At 36.7% G+C, this 27,937-nt stretch overlaps 1 protein-coding gene across 1 annotated transcript in view; it reads left to right on the forward strand.

The window, feature by feature from the left end:
• Positions 1-27,937, forward strand: part of LOC117419781 (plexin-A4) — a 248,524-nt gene that overhangs the window by 120,126 nt on the left and 100,461 nt on the right. Inside the window, exon 5 of the mRNA XM_058985937.1 lies at positions 19,843-19,943. Within this exon, the coding sequence (XP_058841920.1) occupies positions 19,843-19,943 (101 nt within the window). The remainder of the gene's footprint in view (positions 1-19,842; positions 19,944-27,937) is intronic.

A 27,937-nucleotide genomic window follows, 5' to 3' on the forward strand; every position in this document is an offset into this window, starting at 1 on the left:
ACAAACACGGTGAGTGAAACACTTATATTTACGTTATTACTTTCTTTTACTATTTTAGTTTCTCCTTCTCCACACTCGTTCTCCACTCACCGAACACCCAACCCCGAGTGAAAGAAATGTGCATCTATATATACTGGTTGTGCTGGGATTCAATTACTAATTAATTATTCACTTGAATCCCAGCACGTGAATTAATTCTGTGCAACCCCGTGCTCACATATTACATTTAACCAGCACGTGAAGTGATTTGTGCTCTCCTCGTGCCTAAATACAAATCTACACTTTTTAAATACACGTGACACACAGACCCGTTTATATCCCGTGTACCAATCTATACACCAACATTAACACACGCACCATACAACACATAACACACAAATGCACACAGGGGCGGGGCGCATTGCCACAATCACCTAAATGGATGAAGTTGAGCTTTACAAGCACAAGTTCAACCAGTGCTAAAGTTAGTTCTGTTTTTGAATTCCCATTCCCCCTTTATACTGTGTGTTAATTTATTCAAATTAATGTTGCCCCCCCATTGGTTGCAGTAATTGTACACAGTTTAATTACAATGGTGCTAAATTGTCTTTTACAGCAAAAACATTTTCTCCCTATGAATCAAGTTTAATTAATAGGAGTGTTATTTATACCCCCTGGTCTAAAGTATATCTTTCTTGTTATCAATGTGTTCAATGTTGTGTATATTCTAAAGCTTTCTCAAATTAGCACCAGATCAAAATGTTGTGCTTCAAACTCCATATTGGAACCCCATCAACAGGCCTGGCACCAGGAACTGCACCATGGGAGGGCACCATGTTTTCGGTGGGGGTACTTGTTTATGATGTCACAGAACCCCTTGATGAAATGCAGTCCATACATTGTTCTATATATACAGTTATAGACAAAAGTATACATACCCCAATGGAAATGTTATAATTTCTAGAAACTTCTTGAAAACAAATAATTACAGAAAAATATTTTGTAGCAAAAGTTTTGTTTTTGTGGATGAGGAAAAAAAGTTACAAGAAATAGTAAAAAAAAAACAATTATTTATTTCAGCAATTCTTTAGTGATTTTGACCATTATTCAACGCAAAAATGTTCCAGTTCATTCAAATTACGAGGACCTCTCGTGCACAGCCTTCTTCAACTCATACCAAAGATTCTCAATCAGATTTAGATCAGAACTTTGACTAGGCCATTCCACAACCTTGATTTTATTCATATTTAACCATTCTGAAGTAGATTTTGGTGTGTGCTTTGGATCGTTATTTTGTTGGAACGTCCAGTTGCGCTTTAACCAAGTTTTGTAGCAGAGGGTTTCAGATGATTGGCCAATATCTTTTGGTATGCTATGGAATCCATTTTACCATGTATTGGAACAACATTCCCTGTGGCATTGGAGGGAAAAACAGCCCAATAGAAGGCTATTACCACCTCCAAGCAGTACAGTAGGTATGGTGGTGTTTTCTTTGTACGCCTCACCAGACTTTATCAAAATGTAACAACTATCAGCGTGAACAAATAGCTTGATTTTTGTTTCATCACGCCACAAAACCTTTGACCAGAACTCATATCTATCTTTCAAATGCCGTTTTGCAAACTTTAAGCGATTTGTCCTTGTGACGTTTTCCTAAGAGTGGCTTTTTCCTTGGCCTGCGACAATTGAGACCTTCACCATGCAATACTCGACCTATTGTTGAAATGGAAAGCCCAGTCCCACTTGCAGACAGTTCACTTTGAATATCTTTGGCAGTCAATCTCGGATTGTTATTAACCTTCCTCACAATTCTTGTTCTTGGTGAAAGATCCTTCTTTCTTCCAGACCGAGGCAGCATTGTGGCAGTACCACGAGTCTTGTACTTCTTGATAATAGAAGCAATAGTTGAAATTGGGATACTGAAATCTTCTTGTATCCTTCTCCAGCTTTATGACAATAAATACTTTTCTGCCTAAGGCCTTCAGATAGGTCTTTACTTTTTCCCATATTGACTTACTGGTAATGACAGTGCTCATCCTATGCCTAACCCTTTTATACTGTCTAAGAATGTTCACCTACAATCCAGCATTTTCTAGACTTTTCTAGAATTAGGTTCTGCATTATCATATTGAAATGTTTAGCACCTTGTATACAATACTATCATAGCATCAAAGGGTATGAATACTTTTGAATTAACATTTTTGTCGACATCTATTTTTTGTAACTTTTTTTTTTCTTCATTCACAAAAGCAAAACTTTTGCTACAAAAGATTTTTCCTAAAATTAGTTGTTTGAGAAATTTCTAGGAATTATAGATTTCCATTGCGGTATGTAAACTTTTGACAACAACTGTGTGTGTGTGTGTGTGTGTGTGTGTGTGTGTGTGTGTGTGTGTGTATTTAACAGTTTCAATTCAAATTTTCCTCAGCAACACAGTGTGACTGTACACAGGAAACGTCTGAAATAATGCCAGACAATATTTCAACATCAGGTTGTTCAGAAACTGATAGGGAGATGGAATTTGTGGCTGATTTCAACTTTCCCACTCAATGGTGTGTAGATGATTGTGCATGTGTTGTGTCAGGAAATGCAAATGAAAACCAAATACGAAGGATGAAAAAATGCAATATTTGTTTTTTTAGGTCAGATCATCCTCAAAGACCTCATTCCTAAAGGAAATACATTGTTTCTGAATCTCATTTGCTAGTTTATTTGATACGTGTCCATTCTGCAAACCATTCCGAATCAGGTGGACTTTGGGGGTGTATATTGAAGTAACACAGTGCTGCTAGAATTGCGGGTAGGTCCCTTCATTAGTTGGAAATGAGAACTACTCTGTCTTGGTTTTCTTTTACCTGCAACCACTTATACAGCACAGATGTTTTTTGTTTGGTTTTTTTGTGTTGAATGCAACATTAATCGTAAGAATACATCATGCAAAGGAAACATGTACAGTGTGAAAGATATCTACTACACAAAACAAAAGCAGGTACAAGTTCTACAAGTTCCTTCCTTATGGAAAATTAGATGGACCATGATTGTCACACAAACTAGTGTGTTTCCACACGGAGGTAATATAGCTTATACAACGCTTCACTGGGCATGCGCTGGTACGTTTCAGAGCACATGTGAGGGTACATGCGGAAGTCATGTTTTTTGGCTCAGAAGAGATGCACGAGAACTAGAGGTGCAATCGGCACCCTAATTTCATATTCGATTTATAGGCATTTATCAACGATAATCGATGCATTGATGTTTTATTTTTCAAAATAAACAAACAGTAGTTATTTTTAACAGAAGATCTAATAACTAAAAAAAAAAAGAAATACAAAAAGGGGGGGGGGGGGCATGAGGTTGGAACTGTGACCCCTGCCCTGCCTTGCCCTGTCTTTCAAGCTCTTGCTTTAATGCTTGAGGATGGTTTCTATGATGTGCACTTAGGAATTATGGGTCAAAACATTTCCACCTGGAGCACTATCACCTGCTACACAGTACTGTATGTATCTTAGGGAATAATGTTCTGAATTATTTCCTGATCTCGGTGGTTGCATTTGAGTCTCCCTTCTAACTGTCTCTTGTCAAGGCCGTGTTTGCTGCACCGTTGTATTTAAAAGATGACATTTGCTATCTAAAGAATCTTTAGTTCCTCAAGGGTAGACTTGGAAACTGGTGATTATATTCTGAGCCTGGCAGCACTGTAATTCAGAACTTCATTAAATAGCTGTCTCCTATCATTGTAGTGACAAGCTGGGCACTTCTCTGCCATGTTTTTTGGTCACTTTCAATGCAATATAAACCAAGTCACCTGTGATGATGCTCAGTTTCCACTTGACTGAGACGGCATTTCAAATAGGCCAAGACTTAGGTACTTTAAACTCACTGAATTGCTAAAGCTTCTACCATATGTTTGAATACTGAGTCATATCACTTTCTACTTCTAAAAGATTCATTCAGGACAGTCTCCCAGTTCTAGTACCTCTGGTTAAACTAAAGACCTGTCCTGACTCAATCAGTCACAAACTCAAGGGCATATGCAAGCTGTTTCAGTATCCCTGATGAAAAATGTTGCAGTGTAGGTGATAAGCATTAAACACATACGCTAATGTCAATAGGGTCTTGAATAATATTTCAACACAAAGCACTTGATAAATTCTTTTATATGGTGTAGTTAATTAAAACACAACAGAGGAGTCTCTCAGCAGATATGTTTTTTTTTTTGTATCAGAACATGCATAGTAATTTTCCTCATCTCTGCACAGATCATTTATTTTGTACTCAGACAGTGAGTACTAGATAATAGCATTCAGCGGGGAGGAGAATGACAGTTTTTTACTGAGACATCCATTTATGTATTTTTTTTTTTTTGCTCCAGAATAGGAAAGTTTGCAACCCCCAAATAGCAAGTTAAACACATTTTGTTTTTGCTTTATTTTTTAGGTTATATATTTAATTGTTACCTATAAAGCTTGAGTACAAGTTTGCATTTCGACCACAGGGTATATACAGTCCAGGGATCACATTTTTGGAGACATTATAATTTTTTCAGGTGTGGATATTCTCTTATACCACAAGCCCACTATTTTACAGATTTTTGGAGAAGCTATGCATGTTACACTCAGGTTATAGTAATCAGGGCAGCAGTGTGGAGTAGTGGTTAGGGCTCTGGACTCTTGACCGGAGGGTCGTGGGTTCAATCCCCGATGGGAGGACACTGCTGCTGTACCCTTGAGCAAGGTACTTTACCTAGATTGCTCCAGTAAAAAACCCAACTGTATAAATGGGTAATTGTATGTAAAAAAAAAATAATGTGATATCTTGTAACAATTGTAAGTCGCCCTGGATAAGGGTGTCTGTTAAGAAATAAATAATAATAATAATAATAATAATCCCATAGTGTTTTGGCTTGGAAGTATAAAAGTTGTAAACTTGGTTGCTTTTCTGCAGGACAATCCGCCTCTAACCAACATGTCATCAGCAAGCGCATAAAGGCTCCATGTGTTATTCTCTCATATCGCTTCTTTTGTTTCGGCCTCCTCCACCTCAGCCACCACCTTGCAGTGTGCCTCGTCCCGGGGGGGGGGGGGGGGGGCGGGGGTGGTGGCTCATAGCCACTTCCTAGCTGCAGCCCTGGGATGCATGTAACCGTTTATGTTTTTTCAGCCGGCCTTATGCAGGTAGCCTTTGCGCACCCACGGATGAGGCCTCCGGCCAAATTTGCCCTGAGCACCCATCACAGTTCATTAAACCATCTACAATTGCCATCAATAAATCTCTGATTCTCTGTGCTGAAAGAGATGTTCAGTCATGTGCCTTATGCATCTATTTGTATGTTAGCTTGATTGCATTGGCATCAGATGACAATGTATTGTTTTAACATAATTATTAACCAACACACAGTTCCCTACTAAATTATTTAATTCATTTTTTATTGACCTCAAGTAAACAATAGTTTACTGTATATAGAACGCTGTCATAGTTCATGATGAATTCATGTATAATTAATCAATGTATTAAATTGTAATTCCTTACTAGTTACAATGTAACAGTTGTGTTATTACTTTAAATTCAAATACATTGTTACTAAAGGTAAAATGATTGATTTTTTAATATTTAGCATAGTTTCAAGGTATACAAATTATTAATAAAGCCAAGCCAACTTCCTGCAAGTTTTACTCTTCATGGCTTTTTGAACCAGGATACAGCTGTCTTTAAATGTTGTGTTTTAACAGCAACTGTTTGTCTGTGAAATGATGTAAAGCTTACAGACAGATTGTGATGCATCTTCTCACCAGTGAACATAGATACAGGTTCCAGATAAAAATCAGTGTGCACTTCGGGGTGCCATTGTCTCGGCTTACTCAGTTTCTCATGGCTTCTCAGCGAGTGTCCATTTCGTCTTCACCATGGTGTACATGTGCCATCCATCACCTGTTACCACCAACAGCAGTACCACAATAACTGGAGTACATTTTTACAAAACAACCTGAAACTTGGTAGAAAGAGATTTTGTGGCAGTTGGATTGCAAGTTTCTAAGTGTCTCAAATGTACTGTCAACATTTAAATCCATTGTTATGATGGCTTTTTTTTCTAAAATGTCCATTCATTTATAGAGCTCACTGGAGAATATCTGAATTGATCAAATGTTAACAAAATATTCAGCTTTGCTAGAGTATACCCCTGTATGTTATGCAGTAGAATAGTGTAGGTGGTTGAATAGGATTGAATCTTATTTCCAACCATTCCATCCATTTAATGATGGCATCATCATTTATATACGAGTCATTATACACTTTCGCCATTTATTATTAATAGTCTATCAAGTATAAATGCTCACACTTGTTTTAAGTGGTTCATCGTTTCTATTTTCTCAACAATATGTTAAACCTCAGAGCATTATGCTGTTGTACTGAAATAATGTTGCATACTTATAATTACATTATAAATATATAAAAAAATATGTTGCAATGAATTTATAATTTCATTATAAATTCATTGCAACATATTTTTTATTTGAATGTTGTTATTCTGTCTTGTGTAGAAAAAAAAGGATTTAAAGTCACTTATCTTTATTGTAGCTGGATTGTTTTGTTTTAGCCAGGCAGTGTTTAGCATATTTAGGAAATAAAAGATTGTTGCCTGACTGAAAACAATATCTTCAATCCATGTATTTGTTGTCATTCCAGCTGTGCTATGGCGAGTTCTTTAAGAGGCCATTACTGTCTATTACAGATATTTGTGCCCATTGATTTACTCATTAATTTGACACATGAGTGCAAAGGTCCTAATAATGCTATGAATACATCAATGATTGATTTAATCATTACAAAATAAAAACATTCTATTTAACCAATAATTGACTTAATTGTTTTATATTCATCTGCTTAGAGCTAAATAATGGTATTATGTGTTTCCTTCAGCACATCACAAGCGCAATCCAAAACAAACGTTATTTGAACATATGCCATCCACGAATCCAAGTGAATTGATGAAAGAAATTGCATATTTTCCAGTATGAACTGGACTGGTGGAGTGATTGCTATGATGTTATAGCTTGCTTGCCTCACTGCAAGCAGCAAATGAGAAAACAAGTGACCTAAATGTTGATGGTACAACCAAGTTCAAAATACATTTAAATTGACAGAAGGAAGTTTCCAGAAAACCAAATGAACAGCTGAACATGATGGCTGTGTTTTGATTGCAGTTTCCCTGCTGTTCCAGACAACTAAATGCACACGTTCCCAGACCCTTTCCTCATAACAGACAAACACTTCAAAACAGGCAGCCCTGTGTCTTAACTGCCCCCCGTGGCCCATAAACAAGCTGAACCATTTCTATAAGCTTGCAAAAGCGGGTTGCATGGAACAGACTAGATTAATGGAAGAGGATGTATTTTGGCTCAATAAGCCCCCCTGCAGTTTATTCACAGTTGTAATTTTGTTAGCATTTCCAACTGTTTGTCTGCACATGCTCAAGAACAGGAGATTGCAGCAAGCCATTCAGATGACATCCTACTGGGAACTGATCAGGACAGTGCTGTGAGGTGTGCCTGTGTGCTTCTCTGGGTAGCTGTAATATGTATCAGAGCCTTTCCACAACACTGAATTTTTTTTAACCCTTTGAATAACTCTTTAAGATGTATATGTCCATTGATCCTCATTCTGTAGCTATCCATTACGCTTTGTATTTCTTTTATCTTAAGTTATAATATCATTTCAACTGAACTGTCTATTCCAAAACTGGACACTTGGTCGCCCATTATTCCACAGCCTGCGTCAGACATTTATGCTCAAATGATGATGTATTTGCTTTCAATAAATGGTGGTCCATACTTAAAGCTGACTGAAATACCCTTTTTGGTACTGATTCATCACTGATGTTGCGATTGGTTTTCAGTGATTTCCAACCTTTTCCAAGCTGTTGACTACCTTGTTCTTGACCATTACCAGTACAGGACCAAAAACATACAGCCTAATTAGGGTAGTTTAGAGGTGTTTAGACTGTCATGTACATATAGAATACAATTCTGCAAGAAAACTGCAAGAAACATTTGTTTTAGGCAAAATGCCCATGGTATCATTTTATTATGATCAATATTTCTTGATATTCAGAATAGATGGATCATTTGGAAATAGAATACAAGGAGGCACAATGCATTTTTTTTTTTTTTTTTTTTTTTTTTTTAGAAACAAACAATTGTGCAGGGTAGCAGGTGAACAGTTTAATGTGTAGAAATGGGTAAATGCAGTTCCATATGGAGATTTTTATTTTATTTTACCACCACCTGGGAACTTCTGTGATAGCTTGTAGGTATAATGTCTGAAAATGTACTTGCAGGTTCCTTAAGCCTATTTCTGCTCCGGAAGATCAGTCGTCCACAGAATCACAGGCATGCAATTTGGCTTGTATATGGGTTGTGTGGTTTAGGAAGAGTTTGAAGTCTCCTGGGGTAAATTCATGACCTGTCACTGTATAGAGGCTCATGATATAGGGTCCTGCCACCCAGCCCATTGATTACTGCACTTGGTTAGTCAGTTAATTGAATATTGCCTGTTTCTAATATAATTAAAACAAGATAAATAGATGACTTAAAGGGCAACATTCCATGAGTTGAAACAGAGATTTGCACGTGATGCTCTTCAGAAGGTTCTGTGGCTGTGTGGGGCTGACGATCCTTTACTCGTTGTTTTCTGTAATGCTCTTTCTATGGTATCCGACTACATGACCTTCGCTATTGATTGTCTTCGAAAAACCTGGATTTACATTTCAGTGAAGAAGCTAATAATTAATTGAGTTATACATCCAAGACAATAAACAACAAAAGGCATTCCCCAAGGAAACTGGACATGAGAACAGATTATTTTGAGCAAAGGGAGAAAGGTTTTGTGATTTACAGAGGCCACTTGATCAGGGGTTGAAAAATCTTTAGTTTTTTTATGACCTTCATTCTATAAAAGAAAATCTAAATAGAAAAAAAACCCCAGAAAATATCTTGAACTTAATAAAATAACTAAAAAGCAGTTCAACCTATAGAAAATATAAAAATAAAAAAATCATTGATTACTTTGTTTAGTCACAGGTGGTGGAACCATGGGGCCAGGAGGGACGCTCCCCCCCAAATGAAGACGTCAGGGTCGCTGGAAATATGTTTTTGCCCCCCCCAACTCTGAGTCTCTTTATGGCATGTAAGAGGTAGATCTGTATATTAGGAAACTGAGATTCCTTTTAACCTGAAAAATAGGTAAATACAGTTTTCTTTTATGTATTCAACCTTTTCTCCACTTCATGAAAGAAAATCTCCGTTCTAGTACACACCCTCTGAATGGTATCTGCCAATGTCAGCTGCAATACAGTAAGCCCACCAGAAATAGCAATTAGTCTCCTGTTTGAATGGCAATTTGTAGAAATCAAACAACTGGATGCAGCCTGAAGGTGAAAGTACCAGTACTTTTATTCTTTTACATGTTTTACATTTTTTAAGAGGTAGATAAAAACTTCACAAACCATGTTCGCTTTTATGTAGGAGGTACCTTAAATTTAAATGAAGAACAGTTTTCTGGTAAAGCCCTAGGGAATGCTCACGTGATCACATGTATTCCTGTACAAACAAAAAGAAAGTCTGCAACTAAAAAAAAGGTATGTTTGTCAGTGTTATCGAGCAAGCTTGGCAGTGTCTGAAAAATCTAGCAAGCGCATTTTTGTTTCAAATTGAATGTGTGTAAACTGTAAATGTACAGGTATGTTTGGGCTCACTTTTGTGTTCCAACTTTATTTACTGTGAAATACTGTACATGCACCGGTCAGTCTACAAAGTTTGCTGGACTTTTGTAAGCGATTTACTGTAAAACATTTCTACCTATACATGTATATAAAATTGCAATTAAAAATAATGCTAGTTTCACGTTTCTTCAATTTCAGATCAGTTTTTTTCATGAAATAAGAAAATGAAACGTTGTTTGTAAGGCTTTTTAAATTACCTTCATAATTAAAGCACTAGAACAACATGTCTGATTTTTTCATGCTTTGGTTGCAACTGATATATATTTTCTGAAGATTTATGTAGGGCCTTAATTATTTTCAATAGTAACTCATGAATTGTTTTATTGGGAACACTAAAAACAGCCCCCCCCCCCCCCCCCCCATCGTAAAAAGCTTCCACTGCCACTGGTTAAAGTATTGGTTAACCTATTGGTCAGTGGTGCTCCCTTGTTGCTCTTTCCTCCATTACACTCCAGGGCCCTGTTCCGTTACTATAGTGAATCACTGATGCCACTACATTGTAAAAACAGTGTTTTGCAAATGTGGTTGCTATAGACCTACACTACAGCACAATGTCGACGTGCCTGACAATTTAAAAACAAGTATTTAAAGAGCATTGTAATAAAAAACATCCTAGCAGCTGTTGGTGGCTAAACGTCTTCCACTTTCTAATTTGAGTGCAGGAACATACATCCTGAAAATAAGGTTCCCTGTACCATTGAGCCTAGGGAAATTCAGAGCAACACATTGAAAGGGTACTCGCTACTGGGGTAGGATTCCCAGCTTGTTTAATAAAAATGACCTTTCATTTCAATTATAATCGAACATTTAATGACAGTCACTAGGGTACCATGTAATCCTCACCTGTAAGGAAGACTTTATGAAGTCTTCTTATTAGATTATTATTGTATCCCACTGGTTTCCCCTAGGTATTTCATATATGTGGAACCAGGATAGAAAGTGAATAAATTAAGCCCTCAACACATCGCCACCTGCATGCAAAATGTATTACTGATAAAGACCCCTCCTTACTAGTATTTTAAATGGCAAAAAAATATTTATTTATGTCGTAATTCATATATATATATATATATATATATATATGAATTACGACATAAATAATATTTTTTAATATCGTTCCTTTCTCTCGTTTTTGTTTTTGTTCACAACACAAATATCCAACTATATGTCTTGCCTTTCTTAAGGAAAGCCCTAAAGGCTAGATAAAATAGCATTGGCAGAATTAGTTTTGATATGTTTGTGTGTGCTCCTGGAACCGAACATCCAAGGCAGAATGCAAATCCAGTTAGGAGAGAGAGGGGACGAATTGAGGCGAGAGACATAATTGCATTTTCTTCAGCCTCCCTCGGGCCAAAGGAGGTCTTGCTTTTCCCCCACAATGCATCTTGTTGAATTGGTGTAAAATTCAGTTAAAAGGAGCCTTGGCTTGAAAGCAGGAGCATAAATTGTGAGATTCTCTCTTGCAGACTTTGTATCTGTTTTTGCCATCGAAAGAGAATAAAGTTAGTCATATTTCATGTTCTTGCCTTGCCTGCTTCTAATTTCTGTTCACTAAGCGCTTGGTGTTCATCTTGTAGTCAGACATGTCAGTTCTTGAGTTTAGGCACCCACAGTGGCTCTGTTTTATTGCAAAATAATATTAGATTGATACCACTGATTTAGATTAAAGACTAGTGATTTATTAGTCTCCAGCTCTCTGGGATCATACATAATTCAGTCTCCATTCAAAAAAGGATTATTATTATTAGTAGTTGTTGTAGTACTATTATTAATAGTAGTAGTCTTAATAGTAGTATTGCCAATATGGAGTTTTAATGGGCTTTTGATATATAAATAATACATTAATAATAAATCATGTACTTTGCTGAAAATACCAAAATTGTTAAATATAAGTATTGTCTGTATAAGACATTCAGTATGAAAACAATAATAATTTATTATAATCAACTCTTTGCTCCTCTAGAAACATCATTCAGACACACCAGATGTACTGTAGCTAAATGGAAATGTCCAAGGTTAGACAGCCTGGCCCAGTATCCGTTGTTAAACGCTAAACCTACCTGAGAGCCTCTCTGAAATGCCATGTTTCAGATTGTTGCTGCCAAGTATCATAAGCTGTGTTGTGCCCTGAATCATTTTGAAATGGTAGGTTTTAAAGTAGAGCACTCCGCTGTAAGCAACCTTTACCATGACAAACCAGTCACAGGTGCCCAAGACTAACCTATCCCCCCACCTCCATAAGGGACATTATGATTGCTTGAGAACATTTTTATCATGGGCTTTACAGAAGTATGATAACACTTGTCTTGGAAAGTAAAACAATTTCTGTTACTAAAACTTCCTTCTGAATCCCTACAAAAAAGAATCCCCATCTTGTGAGAGACAGTTCCACAGCAGTATTTTAAAACACTGTCTTGTCTGCTTTCACAGACCCCAATCAGAACTAATCTTGAACTACCTGTCAGGTAAGGTTGTCCAAGATTATTGGTGTCTATGGGGTATAACATGGAAAAGTAATGCTTTCTTAAGACTGACCAAGACTCAAATACTTGATGGTATGATTTAAGTGCCTAAACCTTCAATTACATTGAACCTAAAAGTAAAATGGAAAAGCAAAAATGAACACTTAACTGTGCTCCTCCACAACAGGTTATAATAACTCTGATGAGACAAGTATTGCAGCTTGTATCTTTTTATGACAACATTGTCTAGAGCCATTCGCTTTTGGAGGGATGTCAACACAAACCGTAAAAGGTGATGGAAAGTCATCATACCATTGGCTGAGCTGACATTGGTGTTTATACAGAGGGGAGAACTGGCAGAGATATGTGTGTGCTATTAGATAGTAAGCATTGTTCCAGTCTGGACATGAGGCTTGTTTCCTGAACTTATTTGTTGATTTTGGTTTGGCCAGCCCCCCGTGCAAACACAGCTATGAATCGGTGATAAGAACATCAACATGTAAATGTGTGAACAAAGCAAGAGAAAAACTTCTGTGACGTTTTAGAAGAATCAGTTGAATTTGTATTTTTTATTTTCATTTGACTTAAGCAGTATGTTAGAAAATGTTAAATATATAATTATTCTACTGCTATTTTTTATGGAACTAATGATAAGGACAAATATATATTTCCTCACACACCAAAAGTTTGTGTTCAGCTTATGCAGATTGAAGCATTCTTATACAGTACACACAATCTCCCTTTTGAATAGCATGTCATTCGGCTTCCTACTCTCAAATCTACGATCTATAATTTTGAAATATAGTGAGTTGTTTTGTTCCACGTGCAGCATTCTTTTAAATGGCAGAGTGCCTGTACTGGATGTTTTGCTTTAACAAATATTATACTGCGTAATTATGATTTGCAAATAAATTTGCTGAAATTACCAACACAAACTGCAGTAAAAATACAATATGATGACAGTAAAAGTATTATTGAAAGACGAGCTTGATAGACTACATACCCTGGTCCCAGTATAAGTCGGTGCATTGGATATGTGTTTTTATTTTTGTATTTATTTTTTATTTTTGCAAGGACCCTTTTTTAATTTAATGAAACACAGTAGAAATACCCTAACAGGAAGCCGTTCATTAAGAAGGCACCGTAAGGCACTTAAAATTTAGGACAATCTATATTTATATGAGAATGTAGGACACCCCTTTGTTTGGATCAGCTGTGGTCCTCCGAGATATTATTAATCAGCCTTTTTGGGCCCATTGGGCCCTTTTTTAAAGTCTATCTGATGGATTCATAAAACTGTTCTTGACTGTTGTTGATTTAACAAAACTATTTTATTAATCAAAGCATTCTTTAAATAACTCATGACTTAAAGTGTTGTAAATAGGGCCCATACAATGAAAAAAGTTTGTATTGTAAATCTTTAACCTATCCCGGTGTTGTTTTCCCGTTTTGCTCTTTGTCATCTTCATTATATACCTCTCTCAGGGCCTGAGAGATGCATTAACAATGATCTAATGGATTGGTAGGATAATGTCTCATCTTTGCAGTTTTCCCACTCTGGTGCTCCTACAATCTCAGGAACAGCAGTTTTACCAGTTTTGGAACCACTATTTTGTGCTTGACAAATTTTATGTACTTCTCCATACATTTCTATGCCTCCAGGCAGCTAGCAGGACTGTCCAATTTTCCGGGCCGTATAAATGAGTCCTGTGTTATCTACTACAATTACAGAGATATCGTTCCAATCTTCTGGCTTCCTGAGCGCACACTTTTAAAATTGCTGCAGGCAACAGCAAAATAACATCTGTACCTATTCACGTTTTTTATTGTAATATTTACCCTGGGAAGTGCTCTTGATTTGATTGTGTCTAAGAAAGTTACTAGAGGGGAAGAGAGGGGTTAGGAAAACTCACGCCTGAGACGCCTCATGTCGGACTAACCAGTTTCCGCCTTTTAAAGGCAAAAGATAGTAGTCCTACAATTCAAACTTGTCAACTTAGACATATAACAATTGTGTACATTCAAAGATTTGTATGCTGAAGAAATGGATACAGATGGGAACACTGAAAATAATGGCAGATGTATTTGTTTACAGTAACCCCCCTCCTGCTCCCTTATTCCATTGCAGAGGATTATGTGCATTAGACACTGCATTGATCCTACGCGCCCTCTGACCCCTCCTGAAAAGATATTCACAGAGTAAAACCACCCAATCCACATCACTCGTCATTCAGGCAGCGACACAAATGTGTTGTATTGGAAACATTGGCCCTGTTTCAATGATAATAAATCAATGACAATGACACTGTGAGTACTCTCGGGTGGCAGAGAGAGAGAAAGAAACGAAACGGTGTGTCATGCTATGGAAGATATTCATATATCATTAATATTATCTTCTATGGTATAGGAGTGCAGAAAGTAAGGAATCCAAATGTAATTAAGAAATATTGTGCTATATTTAATTTTGCAGTTCTGTTTCTGCTTGAAAGATTATCTTTCCAGGTTTAATTACTTGAGTTTGCAAGAAAAGCTCAAAACGAGGTAATTGGATGATATCTAGCTAGAACTCCATCACCAATTCTTGTTTCAATTCCATTTATTTTCTTTTTTTGTCACTTAGCACAATATCTGTGAAGACTTCAGCAGCCATTGTTGAGAATACAGTGGTTATTTGTAAATGTCCAACCAAGGTCAACTTTATCTGGTAGGATTGTTTTGTCATAAAAATGAAAATAGTCCTTAGTCAAGTAGTTTTATAGAAATAGTGTTCATGTCATGTTTATATTCATTCATATTTCCCAGTGAAAATTGCCTACAAGGTTATTGCCACTTTCAAAAGTCACTTTGTCTAATATTTTACAGAGATATAAGGCATTTTGGTAATGAGAAGCATGGTAGTTTCTACTTACTAGAAAATAGGTTTGCTCCACTCATCAGTGCAAATCCAATTGGATGAATATTTAGCAAAAAGATAATCTCCAATCTGCAGGTCTCTGCAAAGCATTGGTTCAGATGATGTCGGGATGGTTCAACAAATATAAACCAATCCTTCCCAGTCATGCAGTATGCCTTGATTCCAAGAGATATTCACCTTCCCAAAGAAAGGAAAACAAGCCCTGTTAATTTTAGTTTCTTTTCATTTCTTATGCATCTTTAAAAAACCACTTGGTATAGGCTGGAAACATCATCCTGTCCCATTTCATCATATTACATCCTGGTGACTTTATTAAACTCGGAGGTTTAAAGCCTTAGGTACTGTCTGTAATATTAGAGAACACCTGACCTTCTTTACCAGCATTCATATGGTTGAAAAATTAAAGAGCAGGGAATGTAGAAATTGCAATTCAATGAAAGAAAATTAAGAAAAAATAGATACTGAAGTTTGTTAACATTACATATATTACATTCTACTGGAAGAAGAGAGGGGATTTGTTAAAATCCAGCTATAATTTAAATATATTATGCCATATGTATTTAATTTTTTTACAAAATAGATCGATTTGGCACTGATTGATGGTGTTAATGTGAGAAATATGATTTACTGTACATTATTAATAATATCTGTAAGGGTATGATCATAATTAGGAATAATGATGGTTCCAATTCTTTGAGAAACATGCTTTAGATATTTGATCAATTGATGAAAAAAATAAAGTTCCCCTTATACTCAAAGAATTGATCCAGGGGACATAGAAATCAAGAACACATTAAATCTCACATTTTATCTCACATTTTATTAACTGTTGATGGGAAACTGTATGCGATCATTAATCTTTAATGAGAAGTAGGACAGCAACCAATTTGTGAATATTGGGAGTTTATTTTAAGTGCGGCTGAATTTGAATAATCAAAAAAGTGTGTCCACGATATTTTACTTACAGTATTATGTAACTGTATTGCAATAATATGCATTATTTTCATACAGCTTCAATCAATGTTCAGCTGAATAGATGATATCTAAAATCCATCATCTATTGATAGTGTTTTGATTTAGTATATATTCCTATTTATGTTCATATGTATAATTCTGTGCTGTTTGTTTTATGTTTTTAAAATACACATTTTCCTGTGTGTATGTACTCAAAGCCTATTATTACCTGTGACATTTATATAGCAAAGGATCATGGTTGAACAGGTGGCTTTTGATCTAGTTGACCAAGACATCATAGTTCAAAGGTTATCTTATACTGGCTTAGACCTCACTGCTACAGAAATGCATCAAGTTTCGATCCATTGGTCTGTTCTATTGGTTCATTGGCGGTGACATTGTGCAGCCTGTAAGGCTTGCGTTTTTGCAGCTGACACTATTTTATTTTACATTTGATTTTCTGTAGAAGATATTACATAAAGTTGTGGTTTGAAAATGTGTTTCTTAATTCTTCAAAATAAAGACTGCATGCAATTCATCACAGCAGATAACTCCTCTAGATGGTACAAAAGTAGAACATTTTATTACAGGTGTCTCCTAGGATAATTATTAGAAATGTGATGTTCATATTGATAATGTCATACAGAGTGTAATGAAATTGGGTTTACTCTATAGTTAAAAGGAATATTTAGATAATTGCACTCACTCCAACATATATTACTCAAATCACCTGTTATTAAATATGTGTATTATGACTCTTCCACTGCTCTACCACTGTTTGTACAATATAAGTACACTATGCTAGTACATTGTAGGTAACTGGTATACAATAGTTTTATTAATTAGGCTGCTAATTGTGCTTTCAATTTTCTATCAATATAAAACTTCACCAGGTTCATAATTCTTTAGATAAATACCCCCCACATTATAGTCTCCACTTAGTATTGAGGGACACAAGTCCACACTTGCATAGTACAGAATGATGCTTACACTGTGAAATAAGAATTTCTTTCTCCATTTAGATTTTTTTGTATATAGTGACATATATAAATAAATGATTGTATTTTAAAATTGTGTTATGTAAATATTATTATAATTTAGATATTAAATATGATATCATATTTATGTATTGATATTTAGTACAGTATGATACAAATTAGTTAATTAAAATTAAGTAGAAATAATCTTATGATTATAATTAGTTTAGCTAAAAATCACAAATTACCTTTTTAAAACATTCTCATAATCATTTGCAAAGATTATGTAATCTATAGTAAAGAATTATAACTAGTAAATGCTGAATTGTAAGAAAGAGAGATTAATCTACAACATGTCTGTGTAATGGCTGAGAACTCAGACACAGTCCTAATGTCACAAAAAAGACTGACTATACAAATAGTATAAATATCTCCAAGAATCATTTGTCACATCAAACTATATGCTAAGAAAGAGAGAGAATGGAGCGAGTAATAATTTTACAGTTCATTGGTGTGAAATAGACTCTCTGGTAAATAAAATACATCCCTGCCCGTTTCTGCACTTTATAAATCTGCCAGGACCCGAGATAACAATCAACGCTCAAATCCCAGAGTGAGTGCTCTCTTGCAGCTGAGGGAATGGCATTTTCACAAGACAGGCACCACTGCTGCTATAATGTTTTCCGGCTAAAAATAACAAGTCTGAAGGAGATCTTTGTGTAGCATTGTAATGGCTCTTATCACCTGTTGGTCAGAAGTGATTATAGCCTAATACATTTAGAGAAATCTAAATATACATTTATACCACATTTTTGATAGCTGAAATGCAACATATTGTAGTTATTAAAATAGATGTACAGTAAAGTGGCTTGAAAATACAGTAGCTTAAATGTATGTAGCTGTATGTCTACCACAATACAAATAGCTCTGTTGCAGCGGCAACGTTTTTCCAATCTTAATGAAGCACAAAGGAATTTGGAGCATATATTATTATTTGTTTTCTGTCTTTAATAACTTATGTTCCTCAGGGTAGAAAACAACAGCAGGTCAGCAGGTCATGCATTCTGTTCTCCTAATTCCATACTGAACTCAGATTGAAATATTCACGGTTAGAACAGTACACTATGTGCTTTTTCCCTAAAACATGTGATTGAGAGACACAAGAAAAAGTTTACATTTAGTGACGAGATACTAGGGACAGGCTGAAAAATATAATTTAATTTGATTCAATTTCTGTTGTTTGTAACCTCTTTTTTGTGAAAGAAAAATAAATTCCCTGTGCAAAGTACATATTTTGAAACATGTGGGAGATCAAGTGTTCTGTTTGATTACAGGTTAAAATTCGCCTCTGTAGGGTTTAGGTAAATTGGTATGCATTGATTTTTCACGGTGGCTTGAGAACACAAGTGTTTACATCAAAATTGGTTTGAATATGAAATGAAAATGTGTGTCCTTTATTAAATAACAAACCTTGAGTTGAGCTGAGTGTGTGGGCAATGTAGCAGATAAGACCTGGTATATTTTTAGTGAAAAAAATTAAGCTGACAAATGGTTTTTGATTCAAAAACACTTTATATGCATGCAAGACAGGTATACCTCCAATGCAGTCATATAAGCATGAGATTTAAACTGACTTTGGACAAGGCCTCAGTATAGCTCAGTACATATGTTTGTATTAGAAAATACAGATATCCATGGAGTCAATTCGAAAGAGATGAAAAGACTGACTAAACTTTACAATGTTTGATATTTATACCTTCGTTAACAATTGTTGACTCAACTCCCATTTGTCTTACTTCTGTCCAATGATAGGGGTTTCCACTCTATCATTGCACATTCCCGCTGACATTTGTGGCAGCTGCAGATAATTGTCATGCGTCATACTTTCTTTTCGACTGTCAGTATCAGGCAAAATAAAAGGGTCACCACCATGAGAGCTCTGTCATTTATCACTGCTACTAATACTGACCTACTCCCAACAAAGACACAAACGTAATGTCGGTTACTGGAGACTTCTATTAATTATGCCCCCATAAGTCTCTGTAAAGTTAGGGCAAGTTAAACATGTCAAGTATGTTCAATGGAAAGGATTCTGGACTGTGACTGAGTCTGTGTAAAGATCCTCTGTAGAATAATGTTGCAAAACAGACTAAATGTTTTTAATGGAATTGAATTAATAAATGCACAGTAATACAAAAAAAAGCGCACAATCTGATATTATTAATTATGTGCACTATGAAGTTAGTGTTACAAAACTACCTGCAGTGTTGAGAGAGAGAGAGAGAGAGAGAGAGAGAGAGAGAGAGAGAGAGAGAGAGAGACCCTTTATAAACATCACAATGCATCCAGGTCATGCTCCCTTCTGCAACAGTGCTTTTTTTATTGGTGAGAAATGGGAAGACCAGCTTTGATGCAGGAGGGAGCATCATACATGATGAGTATTAAATAACATCTTTTTCTACTTAATCTAGTTTTACTTAATTTTATGATAGTGTGTTTGAAGTAATGGAAGACTTATTGCTTGGGAATTATTTGTCATAAGTTTAACGTGTGAATTTAAATGAAAATTTAAAAATATTAAATAACATTAATATTTTGGCAATACAGTGTGTCTTTTTCTTTTATTTGTGTCTCTCTGTGAGATTAGAGGGTCTGAGTTCAGAACTCAAGAGGAGATTGCAGCACTGCTGAGTGCAAATGGGTTCACGGCTTTTTTGCTCTGCTGCTGAGCTGAGAAGTGATGCGAAAGACTTACATTTTCTGCTCTTCATCTCCTAGCTGACCCGTGTGCCGGTGGAGTCATGTGGACAGTACACAACCTGCAGCGAGTGTCTTGGCTCTGGGGACCCTCATTGCGGATGGTGTGTTCTTCACAATACGTAAGGAAAATATATATTTTTTTATAAACAAAGTGACACACACAAATCAATGATAAAATTTTTGGCCTCCTGTAAAAACTATTTTGTTTGTCATTTAAAAAAAAAAAAGTATTAAACTGCTAATTGAATGTATTTATTTCATATTTGTTTGTTAAAAAAAACTTTGATGTCTTTAGTGTCCAAAATAAAGAAAAATACCTGGATGGAAAATGCGGTAGAATTGTACAACATCTTTGAAATGTTTACATGTATATCATGTCCATTTAGTGCGTGCATAAAGTATTCAGAAACACGGCCTAACTGCAACATGCTCTCTAGACTGACAAATGATTTCAAGAACCCTGTAGTAACTTGAGGAAAACATGACAGAGCAGTCTAATTACTAAGCAATTTCTAGACTATAAAAGGATTTCAGTGTTAAAGTAATTGATTCTTCTGAAAGCCCCCACTTCCACTAGGAGGGCATTTTGCTGTAGCTTGGTCCTCTGATAGCCCTGGTGACTGCTTTGTGATCCATGGGTACCTTCTGATATTAAGTTCCTGGTGAGAGGCATGGTGCCAAGACCCTGGGATAGGTTTCCACAAATCCCTGTCCTCATTTTTCAGCTGGAAATTCGATTCCATTGAGCAAGAGCCACAGAGCATTGATTTGGATCATGCTTATGCAGGGAGTAGAGGAGCTCCAGGTCTCCCGTTGCCATAACGATTATTTTTCTCCCGTAGCCTAGGTCTGTGTCTGAGAGGTGAGCAGGCCTCTATGGGCCTAGTGAATTACTGAGTCAGTATAAATTGAAAACGGGAAGCTAGTCTTCTGCTGTGGCTTTGGGGACCTGGGGTAGGCTGCCTAGCTTATGAAATGTAGAGCTGGCACAGTGAAAATGCAGTGCCCATCAGGAAAGGGTAGTAGCAAGGTTAAAGGAAAAGTTTAAAGTTGTAGCAGCAAACTAGAACATGACAAAACACTGACATGAAACCTCCAAGTTCAAGAGAAGCTGCTGCTGCTACATTTGAAAACTGTAATTCTTTATTGCTTTTTTGTAAGGGCCACTAGTCAGTGGGAGTAAAGTGTTTTTAAACCGGATAGCTCCAGGCCACACCGCCAAAAATCAGACAGGAGTTGAGCCTCAAGGCAGGGAGTCACAATAGGCCAGTTTACATATGTGATTCTTTCACGTGAATCGACAATACTCGTGAAACTTGGCAGGGAAAGCTTGTGAAAGTGTCCCAAAAAACGGTCTCGAAAGTCTCCATTTCTTGTGAGATTCCAGGAAAAGCTTGTGAAATCAATGCCCACTTACACATGTAAACACGAGTTTCTCGTGAAAATGTTAATTAGCTTGTTCAAGTCCTTTCCTAAAGCTGCTATAAAAGTCACGTGGGAATACGTAAGTTAGCATGGTCCAAAGATGGCAGCAGGGAAATTAATGTTTTGTTTGCAGTATTTCCTTTATCAGATTGATTTTGCGATAACCCCACTTTTTTCTCCATCTTCCCTAGAACTTTGCATAATGCTAATCATACATGGATCTAAATGTGTTTGTAAAGTATCACACAGATTGTATTTACCAAGTTTCTGTTTAAAACTATTACTAAAAAGGTGTGATAAACTGCATCGTGGGCTTGTGAATTCAGGTGGTTACAGTTACTGTACAGTACTTCAGAATTTACTTGCAAATAGCTTTCCAAACAACTGTCAAAACATATTTATTGTAAAGTACTACTAAGTACTATGTTTAAATGTGTCTAACTATACACCAGTGCAATTTCCCCTAGTTACTTATGTCTGAGCAAAACCCGTGTCCATCCTCCACTTACGTCCGTTGGAGTGATGAAGAGACTCGGGTATTAATATCCATAAGGGAAGAGGATATGATGAGGCAGCTTGATACAATGCACAGCACAAACATTGTTTAACCCACTCTCAAAATAAAATGTGGTGTGGAATTTTCGCGACTTATTTCTTGGGAATCAACAATATTACTCAATATTCCAATTCTTTATTAAGCAGAAGCAGTCATACAAGTACAGCGCACATGAGGATGCTGTATTTGGTATAAAGAGATACAAAACAAGCTAATGAAACAAAAATGTGATACAAAATAAAAGTACACTGTCGGGTTACAAAAATAAAGATAGCCGTGCATCTCTAATAGTAGGACCCTCTTCATATCGCTGTTCCTCTGGTTGCCTGAGCACCTCCTTACAGTCCTGGCACAGATTGTGCAGGATACAGCAGGCTGTAATAATTTGGGGAACAGGCTCGTGGTTCACTTCAGTACGCTTCAGTAGTATCCGCCCCCTCCCTTGCAATAGCCCAAACGCCTGTTCAACGACCACTCGGATTTGGCCCAGTTTATTATTAATAAAGATCTAACACCCCCCCACACACATACACACACAGATGTGTGAAAAGCAGTGTGGGCGACAACACTAAAACATAGTATTAAAAAAACAGGCACGATCTATCAGCAAATCAGATCTTTAATAACCATTTACGTCAAACACAATGACGTGGATTCTTTCTCGTGAAACTTTCTCTGCTCATGTAAACAGTATTATGGGGACTTTCACGGCTAACGGCACGAGAATCTAAGTGGGCCGACAGTATGGCTAATTTAAATCTGACCCCCCTCCCCCTCAACCTCATTTGCATAGCATTTGGGGAAAAGTAGGCGTTCCAAAGGCAAATTAGATGCTTTACATGTAAACACAAAAAGGCACCATGTCCACGTTTATTTCACGAGAAACTGATGTCTCAAGAAAAGTCAAACACTCATGTAACGTGGCCTAATGTCTATTAAAGCATCAATGCTTTGAATCATCAAAACTGTAGAAACACAATAACCATTTAAGTTCCAAACACTGGAATTGAATGTGCTCCAGTCCTTTGATCCCAGTGAGAGTGGCTGGATGTAACATTACTGTCACTCAGTGGGCTCAAATCTCTTTTTAAACTTACTGTAATGATGTAATAATGTTATGGGGTCACACAGCAACTGCCATGTGAAACACAAATATAAAATAATTGACAGATCTCAAAGACATCCAGAAGCATTTATTCATTTTAAAATTCATGTGAAATATAAATTCTTTGGTTGGTTGGAGTTGACAGAAATTGTCCCTCAGCCTGCAGTCCAAGAAAAAAAAACAGTATCAATGGAAAAATGCTTGTGTGCCCACTTGCATGTTGGGGCATGGGTACAGTGAAGATCAACAGGATTAGTGTCTGAAAATTGAATAATGATGAAACAATAAATGAAACCGTCTAGCCTATCTTTATTGGAAAGAGTTCTACACGAGTGGCTCTGCCCGGATTGTTTTACATGGCCCAGTGCCCAGAGTCCGGAATAACATCTATGTCTCATCTAAGCAGGCAACATGATATGCTTTACAAAGCTCTGCCTAATTGATTGGCCCTTGGTTTACCTTTTCCAAGTAAAAGTCTTTAGAATAGTTAATAGACCCCAGGTAACCCTAGACGTCCTTTTAGGAAGGCAGGATCATGCACACTCTTGTTTGTTCTCTTTTCGTCTAGCTATTTTTACATAGAAAATAAACTTCTTTTTTTTTTTCTTGGAGACCTTTTGCCTTTAATGCCTGTAAACATATAGTATAGATTTTTCAGATTAGTATATCTAGATACATTGTGATGTTTCTAAGAGAAATTACTCCCAAGGAAAAGTTGAAAAATTAATGCCCTGATGAAGTGTGAATGAAAATATGGATAATGTTTAAAAATATATTGGTGTGATAAAGTACTGACATGTGTACAGAGTATAATGTAAAAACAACAGCAATAATATATAAACACCATGGATAAACAACAGTAAGGGAAAACAGAAGATTTGTAGTGTAAACAAATACTCTGTGATTTGCATGTAAAGTTTTGATTTGAACTAGACTTTACACTGCACATCAGTTACATCACATTCATATCTTTATAAACTAAAAAGTAAAAGGATGATATCATATAAATGTTTTAAATATATACATTAATTTAACATGTTAAATAGGACAGATAGGATAAAATTATTTAATATGTTTAATAACAATCACATACTGACAAGCAGGGCTGTCAGTATGCACACACCGGGATTAATTTACTTGTTAAATATTGTGGGCAGAGAAAGTATGAATTTTGCATAGCAGATGACATTGTTTAAGAAGCAGTACAATTTAAACAGCCTGAGCAAATTAACAATTTTACACTTCTGTGAATAATCATAATCATATATAATAATACTATATATATATATATATATATATATATATATATATATATATATATATATATATATATATATATATATATATAGTATTATATAGTGTATATATATATAGTAAACAGGCCGTCACTCACAGCCATTTGTTGCCCCTTTAAAATGAGACCCAGCACACAGAAAATTGAGTTCAAGGGCTGATGCACCAATTTTAATAAAAAACAAAACACCACACAAAACAAAAACACAAAGGTTTGTTCAAATAACACAACAAGGCTTTCACACTACTTTATTATTTACGATTGAGCACACTTATCAACCGGGCTCTCCACGCATATTCAGTGTTTGACTTCAGGGCTGCTGTTTGTTTTATTTCCCTTCTTTTCTTCATGAGATCTTTTGTCTCTTGCGTGCTCTTCTGGTCGCATTTTGTACTCTTTGTTCCAGCGATGTTTTTTGCTGTTTCTGCAATGACTTGCGTCACTTCCTCATAGATTTTGTTTACCTCAATTGCTTCATCTTTTTGCAGATCTTGAAGAGCCTGAATCTATTCTTCAATTCCAGTTGAAACACCAGGTTTTGCTTCTGGAGCATATCTACGTTGATTGTGTTGAATTTCGTCGTCATGAGTTTCGCTCGCTCCAGTGCTGTGTTTAGGTGTATTTTGCGTTTACATCTTACAAGTCTGTGGTCACTTCCTGTGTTAAAATTGTTCAATACTGAGACATCTTGTACAGCGTGCTTCTTGTTGGTGAGTATGTAGTCAATTTCATTCTTCACTGTGTTGGGTCCTCTCTCCATGTCCATTTCCTGATGGGTTTCTTCTGTTAATTATAAATAAGTTCTTGTTCTCTGCAAATTCGACTAGTCTGTCGTCCTTCTCGTTCCTGTCCCTGTGTCCAAATTTGTGGACCGAATCTCATCTTCTTGATGGGGCTCCTATTTTGGCATTGAAGTCACCGATGATTAATTTATAGTGGCTCTTCCCATTTCCGTGTAGTTCTTGTACTACTTCATAAAAAATCTTCGACTTCATCTGAATAGCTTGTTGTTGGTGCATATACTTGGATGACTTGAAGTTCATATTTCCTTGAAACTTTCACTATCAGTCTTGTAGACCTCTCTTACGTGCTGTCAATCTCTACTATGTTATTCTTGATTCTCTTGTGGACAATGAATCCAACGCCTCCTGTTTGTCCATCTGTTGTGCCTCGGTAGAAGAGAAGATGTTCACTCTTGAGTCCTAGTAGTCCTTTGTCTTTTTGCCATACTTCGCTTAGTCCTACGACGTCCCACTTGATTCTTTCAAGTTCTTCTTCCAACTCTTGAAGTCTTGCTTCACCTGAAAGAGATCTGCAGTTGTACGTGGCCAGCTTAAGTGTTCTGTGGCAGCCAAAAATCGTAACCCAGTGATTCTTAGCACCCTCTGCCTCCATTCCTAACTGTCCGCTGCCTTGGTCAGCAATCCAGCCTCTGGGGAATGTTTTTGTCTGTGGCTTCATCATGGGGGGGTTGGCCATAACTCACCACGCTGGCCAGGTGGGTTGGCGAGTGCCCTTTCCACTTTGGCCGAGTATGTTATATATATGTCTATGTATGTATGAATGAATCGGTGCTTGGTAATTCTGGCCTGTGATTTGGTTAAAACCTCATCATAGGGGCAAAAATACATTGAACTAGTGCCCGAACATCCTTACAGCACCGGGCCATAGTCTCCCTCTGACATGTGATTGGTTCACATCGCTGTCAGTCCTGCCCCTTTTCAAAGGAACATCCTTCATTTCCACTCCTCACAACAAGAGAAAGTGGCTGAATGTGAAAAACTGCTGAACAACGAGCGATTTTGTGACTTAACAGAAAATGAATTACAAAACATACTACAAAAGAAAGATTCTCCAAACACTAAAATGATGATTTAAAACGTCACACTTACTGTGTGGCCCTCCTATGGCCCTCCTCTCCAGTCCATCCATCCATCCATCCATCCATCCAAATATATAAAATAAATAAGTCTCTACTCGCCCACCCAGGGATGTCAAAATGTAAGAAATTATATATATATATATATATATATATATATATATATATAAGAGAAAGGAAATGTCTTTTGCTTTGCTAGGGTTGGCAGATTATTCCTTGATATCTGAATTCACACATGCGTTTGTCTCTTGTTGCTTGCACTGCTCCATATGGAGTCACAGAGTGTGTATGAGTGTCGGTGCAAATAAGTAAAATCAACAGTATCTTCAAACCTTGCTTCCCCATAATCCTCCAATGAACTGGATGTAATTTGATGAAAAAGTATATATTTACCCATAATCCTCCAAAGAACTAAATATGATTTGATCAAAATTTATATGAGGTAAATAACATCTAAAGACATCCATGGGTGCTAGGTTGCGCAGCAGGCTAATGCACTGTCCTGTTCACATTATTCATCTATGGAGGCTTTGTTTTAAGGCCAGCTCAAGTCGAAAGTAACGTATGTTTGGTGGCCTCAGTTTGGGTCCCTATGGACATTTAAACCAACACAACAATTCCACACAATTGGCAGTCTCGCTCTTCTATGGACAATGGCATGGGGTATTCACGCCAGGACAGAGGTGTACTCACAGAGCTCTGTGAAGAAGCATGCTTGGCACCTCCTGGTATATTTCTTGAGTGTAGCCAGCACCAATGTCCCTCATCTTTCAAAATAACCTTATTCACGACTGCCATGAAAATAAATGTCAATGTAAGTCTAGCGATTATGGTAAAAATGTAGCCACTATATTTCCTCATTGGGCTGAATAAGCCTGCCTCTTTAATCTACACACACACACAGCTTGCCTCATTGGATCACACTGTAGTGCAGTGGCACAATCTGCAGTCTCAAATCTATCCCTTCTGGATGTAGAATCAGAAAGCTACAACAGGACAGCATTTAACGTCATCAGGAGTGTTGACATTGACATAGCCTGACTGCGTGATAGCCCCAGTGGAAAGGTTAGACTATTGTGTGTAACACTGACTAGAGAAATCAAAGACGCCCTCCATCCATTTCTTATTGATTTAAAACATAAAAGAAAAAAAGACTTTGATCGCCATTTTCAGCAGGGTGGTAGGAAGCGATTCAACTCCCCTCCACACAAAGACACAAATAGCCTGTTTCATTCAGGTAAGCTCTTTGGAGTTAGCAGAGTGATTTCTGTTTAGGAAATGCTATATATTAAATCTATTTTTGGTAATAGTGTTATTAGAACCTTAATAAGGTCACATTTTATTAGACCCAAACTTGTGGGTTTAGTCTGCTGGCAGGATTATGACATCACCAAAAATTCACTAAACAGCGGTACCGTGTTTTGCACGCAGTAAGTCCCTTTACTGCATGCTTTGTACACCTGCTGTATTCACTAACCAGTGGCAAGTAACCTAGCGCATGGAAAAAAGCATGTGGAAAAAGTACCGCGATCCAGTCATTTAAATATAATGAATAATATTAATGTGTGGAAATGTATGCAAATCACGTCACAAAATACCGCGAGGGAGGCTTTTGATATGCAAACCATATTCACTTAAGGGCACTAACTTTACTAGGTGCCTCAGCGTGTGTTAAAAATGCACACAGCTGACAAATCAAAAAAGCTAAATTAATCGCGTTCAGAGCTACGAAAAGGGGATGTTGCATGCAGATGGTGGAATTCTGTTTTGCTCAACTTGTAATGTGTCTTTGGATCATCTAAGAAAAGGTACTATTGACAAGCATCTTCACAGCACAGTACACAAAAACAAGAA

The sequence above is a fragment of the Acipenser ruthenus genome, chromosome 14 (assembly GCF_902713425.1).
Source record: "Acipenser ruthenus chromosome 14, fAciRut3.2 maternal haplotype, whole genome shotgun sequence".
NCBI classification, from domain to species: domain Eukaryota; kingdom Metazoa; phylum Chordata; class Actinopteri; order Acipenseriformes; family Acipenseridae; genus Acipenser; species Acipenser ruthenus.